We start from the raw sequence: 10421 nt of genomic DNA, 5'->3' as shown, positions 1-10421 counted from the left end.
TGTCAATCCAGGAGTTGAACTTGTCCGGGTAGCCTTTCCACTTGACCAGAGACTGTCCGGGGCGTTTGCGCAGGACTTTCTCCACGCGGAACTTGGTTTTCCTTGGTTTTCTGCAGTTGATGTTCGTAGAAACTGCCCTGAATAGGCTCGTTCATGAGATCTCGAATGTTGTAGGTGGGTGGTTGGGTGGGTAGAACTCTATTCACGACGAACACCTCTTCAGTCCAATTGGGTGTGTAGCCCTTTTTCGAAATGAGCTTTGCTCACAGCAATTCTCACTTCATCGTTCACAGCATAGCGTCGCCGCGCTGTGCGTGCATCTGGACTTTTGCTGGGGTGATCCTGTACAAACGATGCATTACGCTCCTCGGACGCCTCGGCAGGTTTCATACCAATACTGCGGTACGGTGCTTGCTGGTGTTGTAGTCATGTACAAGTTTGGACTTTGGGTAGCACTTTGATGTAGACATTTGTTGATTTTGCTGTAAAGTGTTTCAGCGTTCTGTTGAATCGCTCTGCAACCACCGCCCCTTGCCGTCGTTATGAGTGCTGTACATGCTAATACCGTTGTCAGCAAGCCACTGCTTGACTGTTGCGTTGTAGAACTCTTTACCCTCATCGACCCACAGCTTGCGAGGTGAGCGCTTGCTGCTGGTCACGATGCTGCGAAACGCATCTCTGACAAGTGCGCCCGTCTTGTTCTGGAGCGGTACAACCCACCATGCATAGGGACCGAAAAGATCGATGACGGTCAGCAAATGTCGAGTGCCATTGTCATTTTTTTTTTTTTTTTTTTGCAAACGCCTGCATGTCCAACAGATCTTCACTCCATTATGATAATTATGTCATCCAACTCGTGCACTATCACACGTCTGCGGGGAAGCGTACACGTCTTGGTCTGTGCATTTCACTGGCTTTAAACGCTCCATCCACACATCATCGTCATTCTCACTAGCACTGACACCACTGTCAGTGCCTGGGGCAGCAGCAGCAGCAGTTGCACCGCTGTCACTCCCAACACCGCCAGTCCCACCACCTGCGGTGCCGTTTGTGATTGAATCACTGTCAACGTCCAGGATCACGGGATCCTTGTGCAACCTATTGTCAGTGAAGTCACAGTTAGTGGCGTGCAAGTACTCGCAAAGTACCTTCAATAGTACCCTGCTCCGAGAACAGTCTCCCTACGAGAACTGCATACCGACCACACACGGCAGTGCATGATAAAATTAAAAATAATAATAAAAAAATATTGACTGGTTATAAAAATGTTATTGAATAAAGTCATGTATTATGATGATGATGATGGCATGTGTGTGTGTGTGTGTGTGTGTGTGTGTGTGTGTGTATGTGTGTGTGTGTGTGTGTGTGTGTGTGTATGTGTGTGTGTGTGTGTGTGTGTGTGCAAGTTGCTATGTCTAACATAGCTGTTCGCTATCATCGCTTCCGCGATGGGCATGTCTGAGGAGGAGGTGAGGTGAGGTGTGTGTGTACATCTCCAATAATATACATGTAGCTCAAAGTGAGACAGGCGAGGATAGACATAATAGTTATCAATGAGAGCATTTGTGGAATTCCAAAATTCATGAATGTTGACTGGGTTTGCTGACAACGCTTGTAGTGCACCACGTCAATAGCATGCAGTTCTTGATAAAAGAACTCAACTAGAGTGCAGTGCAGTTCATGACCGTATCCTCTCAGCGACACTTCTTCGCACAAGAGAATGAGCATTGCAACCAACACGATGATCATACTAATGTTGTTACTGGAAGGGGTGCTCTTCACCTTCTTGAACACGCAGGATAGGTTCTTCATGAGGTAGCGTTGAGCAATGTCAGACTTGTCAGTAGCAGTACTAGGGGCTGTCCCATCAGGGGTTGGATCAATTGGAAACAACAGCTTCACTACATCAAGTAGTTCTTTCCGCCCGCAGGAAGCCATGTCCTTGGCAGCAATCCAGATCAAGTTGGTTATGGGGTGACTTTCAACAACTGCTTGGTCATATCCAGGTCTCCATTGAAAGGTTCCACCATGTTCGTCAGCGAGGTTGCGATTCCTAACCGCGCAGCACACCGCATCAGCGCACCCATTGGACAATGTCCGTCCTCATCATGACCTTTCAAAATAGACCACAATCATGTTCATCATCATCTTCTTCTTCTTCTTCTTCTTCTTCTTCTTCTTCTTCTTCTTCTTCTTCTTCTTCACCAAAGTAATAACAAGGATGAAGACAACAATTACTTGTGACTTGACAATGACTCTTTGAGAAATGATTGAAAATTAAGATGTCAGGTTTATTTTATTTTTATACATGTATAACAGAAGCAGCAGCAGCAGCAGGAGCAGGAGCACCCTTCATCCTCCTTCTCCTACACATGGCACTTGAGAAACGGTACAGCACACATTTCAACTCCTGAGGAATTACTTCCACACGAGGTTCATAGCACCCGTAAGATTTGATTAGTCTTTGCATCAGTTCATTTTTTCCTCAGAATTAAACTCTCGGATATTCAGCTTAAACTTCTTCACCTGAAAAGGGGTAAGAGGCTTTGTACGGATTAGAAGTTGGCGGAGCCAGTCTTTCGAAAATTGCTGCGGTTAGCAACTCATTAGCTTGCTGGATCGTGCCCACGCCACATGGCTCTTTGGAAGATATGGCTGAAGCTTCTGGCAAATCTCGTCGTGGTCAGCACAGATGCATGTCAGAGCTATGGCATAGTTCAGGCTCTTGTAGCCATTCTCCTTCTTCATGTACTGCAACGGTTCCAGCACACCGTGAAGGTTCAGCAGGACACCGGTCTTTTCCATGAAGCGTACCAGATGTCTATCGACGGCAGTCAATCGCTCCCGAGCGGCATATAACTGAAATACCGCCGCTAAAAGGTACTTTCAACCATATCAGCTCACAGGTCTGGACAATTGGTAAAATGCATTGTTTTTCAGTTGTACCTCCACTACATAACATTACAATTGAAATTGAAGTTAACGTTCGAGAACCTTCGACGGTACGGGTAATTCATTTCTAAGTCTGCTGCAGTGGTGGCGGGGTTGCTATACCCTAATGGTTTCAAAAACATCCCAGACAGTCAATCTTATTAACACCACACCCACCACTTTAAAAGCACTTATGTCGCCGAGAGGCACTTCAAAACCACTAAGTCATTAACCCAATTAAATGTGACACCTAGGCCACTTAAAACCACTTCACGTTTCAAGTGGTCACTTAATTACCACTTATCCAATTATAAGGTCAAGGGGACTAATTAACAACCGACGGAGTCGACTCCGTCGACGGAGTCGGTTGTTAATTAGTCCCCTTGACCTTATAATTGGATAAGTGGTAATTAAGTGACCACTTGAAACGTGAAGTGGTTTTAAGTGGCCTAGGTGTCACATTTAATTGGGTTAATGACTTAGTGGTTTTGAAGTGCCTCTCGGCGACATAAGTGCTTTTAAAGTGGTGGGTGTGGTGTTAATAAGATTGACTGTCTGGGATGTTTTTGAAACCATTAGGGTATAGCAACCCCGCCACCACTGCAGCAGACTTAGAAATGAATTACCCGTACCGTCGAAGGTTCTCGAACGTTAACTTCAATTTCAATTGTAATGTTATGTAGTGGAGGTACAACTGAAAAACAATGCATTTTACCAATTGTCCAGACCTGTGAGCTGATATGGTTGAAAGTACCTTTTAGCGGCGGTATTTCAGTTATATGCCGCTCGGGAGCGATTGACTGCCGTCGATAGACATCTGGTACGCTTCATGGAAAAGACCGGTGTCCTGCTGAACCTTCACGGTGTGCTGGAACCGTTGCAGTACATGAAGAAGGAGAATGGCTACAAGAGCCTGAACTATGCCATAGCTCTGACATGCATCTGTGCTGACCACGACGAGATTTGCCAGAAGCTTCAGCCATATCTTCCAAAGAGCCATGTGGCGTGGGCACGATCCAGCAAGCTAATGAGTTGCTAACCGCAGCAATTTTCGAAAGACTGGCTCCGCCAACTTCTAATCCGTACAAAGCCTCTTACCCCTTTTCAGGTGAAGAAGTTTAAGCTGAATATCCGAGAGTTTAATTCTGAGGAAAAAATGAACTGATGCAAAGACTAATCAAATCTTACGGGTGCTATGAACCTCGTGTGGAAGTAATTCCTCAGGAGTTGAAATGTGTGCTGTACCGTTTCTCAAGTGCCATGTGTAGGAGAAGGAGGATGAAGGGTGCTCCTGCTCCTGCTGCTGCTGCTGCTTCTGTTATACATGTATAAAAATAAAATAAACCTGACATCTTAATTTTCAATCATTTCTCAAAGAGTCATTGTCAAGTCACAAGTAATTGTTGTCTTCATCCTTGTTATTACTTTGGTGAAGAAGAAGAAGAAGAAGAAGAAGAAGAAGAAGAAGAAGAAGAAGAAGAAGAAGAAGATGATGATGAACATGATTGTGGTCTATTTTGAAAGGTCATGATGAGGACGGACATTGTCCAATGGGTGCGCTGATGCGGTGTGCTGCGCGGTTAGGAATCGCAACCTCGCTGACGAACATGGTGGAACCTTTCAATGGAGACCTGGATATGACCAAGCAGTTGTTGAAAGTCACCCCATAACCAACTTGATCTGGATTGCTGCCAAGGACATGGCTTCCTGCGGGCGGAAAGAACTACTTGATGTAGTGAAGCTGTTGTTTCCAATTGATCCAACCCCTGATGGGACAGCCCCTAGTACTGCTACTGACAAGTCTGACATTGCTCAACGCTACCTCATGAAGAACCTATCCTGCGTGTTCAAGAAGGTGAAGAGCACCCCTTCCAGTAACAACATTAGTATGATCATCGTGTTGGTTGCAATGCTCATTCTCTTGTGCGAAGAAGTGTCGCTGAGAGGATACGGTCATGAACTGCACTGCACTCTAGTTGAGTTCTTTTATCAAGAACTGCATGCTATTGACGTGGTGCACTACAAGCGTTGTCAGCAAACCCAGTCAACATTCATGAATTTTGGAATTCCACAAATGCTCTCATTGATAACTATTATGTCTATCCTCGCCTGTCTCACTTTGAGCTACATGTATATTATTGGAGATGTACACACACACCTCACCTCACCTCCTCCTCAGACATGCCCATCGCGGAAGCGATGATAGCGAACAGCTATGTTAGACATAGCAACTTGCACACACACACACACACACACACACATACACACACACACACACACACACACACACATACACACACACACACACACACACACACACACACACATGCCATCATCATCATCATAATACATGACTTTATTCAATAACATTTTTATAACCAGTCAATATTTTTTTATTATTATTTTTAATTTTATCATGCACTGCCGTGTGTGGTCGGTATGCAGTTCTCGTAGGGAGACTGTTCTCGGAGCAGGGTACTATTGAAGGTACTTTGCGAGTACTTGCACGCCACTAACTGTGACTTCACTGACAATAGGTTGCACAAGGATCCCGTGATCCTGGACGTTGACAGTGATTCAATCACAAACGGCACCGCAGGTGGTGGGACTGGCGGTGTTGGGAGTGACAGCGGTGCAACTGCTGCTGCTGCTGCCCCAGGCACTGACAGTGGTGTCAGTGCTAGTGAGGATGACGATGATGTGTGGATGGAGCGTTTAAAGCCAGTGAAATGCACAGACCAAGACGTGTACGCTTCCCCGCAGACGTGTGATAGTGCACGAGTTGGATGACATAATTATCATAATGGAGTGAAGATCTGTTGGACATGCAGGCGTTTGCAAAAAAAAAAAAAAAAAAATGACAATGGCACTCGACATTTGCTGACCGTCATCGATCTTTTCGGTCCCTATGCATGGTGGGTTGTACCGCTCCAGAACAAGACGGGCGCACTTGTCAGAGATGCGTTTCGCAGCATCGTGACCAGCAGCAAGCGCTCACCTCGCAAGCTGTGGGTCGATGAGGGTAAAGAGTTCTACAACGCAACAGTCAAGCAGTGGCTTGCTGACAACGGTATTAGCATGTACAGCACTCATAACGACGGCAAGGGGCGGTGGTTGCAGAGCGATTCAACAGAACGCTGAAACACTTTACAGCAAAATCAACAAATGTCTACATCAAAGTGCTACCCAAAGTCCAAACTTGTACATGACTACAACACCAGCAAGCACCGTACCGCAGTATTGGTATGAAACCTGCCGAGGCGTCCGAGGAGCGTAATGCATCGTTTGTACAGGATCACCCCAGCAAAAGTCCAGATGCACGCACAGCGCGGCGACGCTATGCTGTGAACGATGAAGTGAGAATTGCTGTGAGCAAAGCTCATTTCGAAAAAGGGCTACACACCCAATTGGACTGAAGAGGTGTTCGTCGTGAATAGAGTTCTACCCACCCAACCACCCACCTACAACATTCGAGATCTCATGAACGAGCCTATTCAGGGCAGTTTCTACGAACATCAACTGCAGAAAACCAAGGAAAACCAAGTTCCGCGTGGAGAAAGTCCTGCGCAAACGCCCCGGACAGTCTCTGGTCAAGTGGAAAGGCTACCCGGACAAGTTCAACTCCTGGATTGACAACGGACAATTGAGCAAGCTCTAGCTGCCGACAAGAGCAATCTTATTCTTATTATCATCATCAACATCAACATCAACATCAAACATTGCCATCATCGTAAACATCATCAACTGTGCAATTGCATTTCACGCAATTATGTTTAGCTATATTAAAAGTCTAGTTAAGTTATGGAGAAAACAAAAGTATGTAGTATGTAGAAAAATAATAACATCAACATCATCATCATCATCATCAAGATCAAGATCAGTAACTCATTAGACAAATGGAATTGATATGGTACAGGGTGTGACTAATAATTGTGATTGTCAACCACAACCATCATTGTTCAGTCATCCAGCAGTGCGATGCGGTGGTGCCCATGTGCAAGTGTGCTGACACTGTCCGTTCGGATGTATCGTTTGCTGTCGAACGGCGACAAAGACGACTTGGTCATCGTCTCGGTGAAGATACGATGCGAATGGCTGCGCAGGGTGGTCATTGCGTGTGACATCCTCGTCCTGTCGACCAGACACTGACGGTAGTCCGCGATCGTGAATCTTCTCGTCACCGCTCTCTTGACGCCCTTTGCACGCTGACCACTCTCCTCGCCATCGTACGCGTACATTTTGGATCTGAGCGCCACGAACTCTGTCATGAGCTTCTCTCCGAGCTCGTCCTTAAATTTACCTACAACCTTCTTATTACTCTCGCTGTACAGAGGACTGTCGGGGCTAAAGTTGCTGGTGTCGTACTGATCGGCCATACTCTTCATGTCCGCATAGAGGTCCTCCGTGCGGAACAGCAGCACCAGCGAGTCCGTGTCTGTGTACAGCAGGCTCATGCGGTCTCCGTAGCGTGGCTGGAGCTCGTCATAGTAAAATCTGTACATGAGCTCCTTGCTCAGCTCCAGGATGCTCATGCCAACGTACACCGGCTTGTTGAGGTGGACCGCAAGCTTCCTGTTCTCGACGCCCACAAGCCCGTTGTCGAAGAGGACATGGCGGACGTAGGTGGACTTAGCCACAGCTGTGAGAATGGTATCTTCCTCGTCTTCCACACGCAGCAGTCTAATGGAGATCCTTCTTCTCACATTCTCCATTGTCTTCCCAAACACAGCGTTATTCATTAATTTGAAGAAGTCCTTCTCGAAATCGTTCTTCGCCTTCTTCCGAAGCTCCGTGTTCAGCTGGATGTAGGGCTTCATCCACGGAGCTTGGCGGAAACTGAGCACGCGGTGTACAGCATCGATCCTCAGACCTAGACGACTGTACAGCGTGAGGTTACGGTAGTGTGCTACGTAGCGCTGCTTCGGCATGAGGTTCGGGACCAGTTTCGGAGCACTCAGTCCGGAGACAGGATCTGCTGCAATCAAGTCGCGCTGGTATGGCGACATCATACTCTCGGTGATGGTTACACGCTCCGGTGCGGGTGGGTAGTCGTTCAGGCGATCGTGGAACTCTGTGGGCACTGACAGATCACACTCCACCATGTACCCAGTGTCTGTGTCATCTGGCTGGGTGAGGATCTTCTGCAGGAGTTCGTCACTGGCGGCACACCACTGGAATTTTGATGTCGGCAAGTGCTGCGACATGGCCCAGCCGTACAGGTTGTTCGCGTCGAGGTATTGAAGATATGTTGACGCCTGCTCAGGGTCGTGTGAGCTCATGTACTTGTTGTTCGCCCTGGCGTGGCGGTGTGACGCCATTGTAACACCGCCACGAAGACCGCGCTCGACGAACAGATGCAGGTCCACGTCGTCCAGCAGAGTGAGCGAGATTCCTGTATGTTTCAGAAGGGCGTCCCACGCGAATCCAGGCAGGGTGTAGTAGTGTGTCGGGTCCAAATCGTACGTGGCCATTGCAGTGCATCTAAATTTCTCAAACACATCTGCAAGAAGGTGCACATCGGTCTTCAGGTAGAGATCATGGTAGTCGCCCATGTCGGTGCATGTGCCGCTTGGGTTATACATTCTAGTTGGATACCCTGCAGATGCTGCAGAGCGCGGGACAAAGGAGATACGCTACTGGATGTCACACAGTCAAACACCCAGGAAGAACAAGTGCACGCTGTCATTCACTTCCAACCCACTCCATGCCAATCAAGCCGTACTGAGAATGGACGATACCATCACAGGCGTGTACAGAAACTACAACATTTATGATTCATTCCGTTTTCTTTACCAAGTGTATTGATAAATTATAATAAAATGTTTTTAATGAATAACGTCATGTATTATGATGATGATGATGATTTGAGTGTGTGTGTGTGTGTGTGTGTGTGTGTGTGTGTGTGTGTGTGTGTGTGTGTGTGTGTGTCCACATGTCAAATAATATAGCTCAAAGTGAGGGAGGCAAGGATAGACATAATAGTAATCAATGTGAGCATTTGTGGAATTCCACAATTCGTGAATGTTGACTGAGTTTGCTGACAACGCTTGTAGTGCACCACGTCAAGAGCATGCAGTTCTCGATCGAAGAACTCAACTAGAGTGCAGTGCAGCTCATGATCGTATCCTCTCAGCGACACTTCTTCACACAAGAGAATGAGCATTGCAACCAACACGATGATCATACTAATGTTGTTACTGGAAGGGGTGCTCTTCACCTTCTTGAACACGCAGGATAGGTTCTTCATGAGGTGGCGTTGAGCAATGTCCGACTTGCCAGTAGCAGTACTAGGCGTACTTCCATCAGGGCTTGGATCAACTGGAAACAGCAGCTTCACTACATCAAGTAGTTCTTTCCGCCCGCAGCAAGCCATGTCCTTGGCAGCAATCCAGATCAAGTTGGTTATGGGGTGACTTTCAACAACTGCTTGGTCATATCCATGGTCTCCATTGAAAGGTTCCACCAGGTTTGTCAGCGAGGTTGCGATTCCCAACCGCGCAGCACAACGCATCAGCGCACCCATTGGACAATGGCCGTCCTCACCATGATCTTTCAAAATAGACCACATGTTCATGATCTTCTTCTTCTTCTTGTTGTTGTTGTTGTTGTTGTTGTTGTTGTTGTTGTTGTTGTTGTTGTTTTTTCTTCTTCTTCTTCTTCTTCTTCTTCTTCTTCTTCTTCTTCTTCACCAAAGTAATAGCAAGGATGAAGACAACAACAACAATTACTTGTGACTTGGCAAGGATGCTTTGCGAAATGATGGAAAATTAAGAGGTCAGGGGTTTTATACAGCGGCAACGGTACCCTTCATCATCATCTTCCTCGCCCTACACATGGCACTTGAGAAACGGTACAGCGCACATTTCATCTCCGCAGGAATTAATTCCACACGAGGTTCACAGCACCCGTAAGATTGGATTAGTCTTTGCATCAGTTCCTTCTCCTCAGAATTAAACTCTCGGATATTCTGCTTAAACTTCTTCAGCTGAAAAGGGGTAAGAGGTTTTGTACGGATTAGAAGTTGGCGGAGCCAGGCTTTCGAAAATTGCTGCGGTTTGCAACTCATTAGCTTGCTGGATCGTGCCCACGCCACATGGCTCTTTGGAAGATATGGCTGAAGCTTCTGGCAAATCTCGTCGTGCTCAGCACAGATGCATGTCAGAGCTATGGCATAGTTCAGGCTCTTGTAGCCACTCTCCTTCTTCATGTACTGCAACGGTTCCAGCACACCGTGAAGGTTCAGCAGGACACCAGTCTTCTGCATGAAGCGTACCAGATGTCTGTCGACGGCAGTCAATCGCTCCCGAGCTGCATATAGCCGTGGGAGAATGCATCTCTCCGTAAAATTCACCTCCGGCAACAGCACGCTATCAAGAACAAGTCCACATACAGTACAAACAAAGTGCCCCTCGTTCACAACTTGATGATTATGAAAACATTTGTCAATGTTTGGACTAGGAGGAGGGGCATCAGGACAAGGGTCATCGTCA

At 46.9% G+C, this 10421-nt stretch overlaps 1 protein-coding gene across 1 annotated transcript; it reads right to left on the bottom strand.

The window, feature by feature from the left end:
• Positions 1-6890: 6890 nt before the first annotated feature.
• On the bottom strand, positions 6891-8513 carry LOC135826845 (uncharacterized). Its single transcript, XM_065339449.1, has one exon. The coding sequence runs from the start codon at positions 8511-8513 to the stop codon at positions 6891-6893; it is 1623 nt and encodes a 540-aa protein (XP_065195521.1).
• Positions 8514-10421: the final 1908 nt, after the last annotated feature.

Source organism: Sycon ciliatum, chromosome 10 (genome assembly GCF_964019385.1).
Source record: "Sycon ciliatum chromosome 10, ocSycCili1.1, whole genome shotgun sequence".
In the NCBI taxonomy this organism is placed as follows: domain Eukaryota; kingdom Metazoa; phylum Porifera; class Calcarea; order Leucosolenida; family Sycettidae; genus Sycon; species Sycon ciliatum.
The sequence above is the reverse complement of the archived record's forward strand: the minus strand, read 5'-3'. Positions and strand labels throughout refer to the sequence as shown.

Bases quoted from the DNA above. Each gene is read 5' to 3' on its own strand.
- LOC135826845 (XM_065339449.1), bottom strand. From the start codon at position 8,513: ATGTATAACCCAAGCGGCACATGCACCGACATGGGCGACTACCATGAT.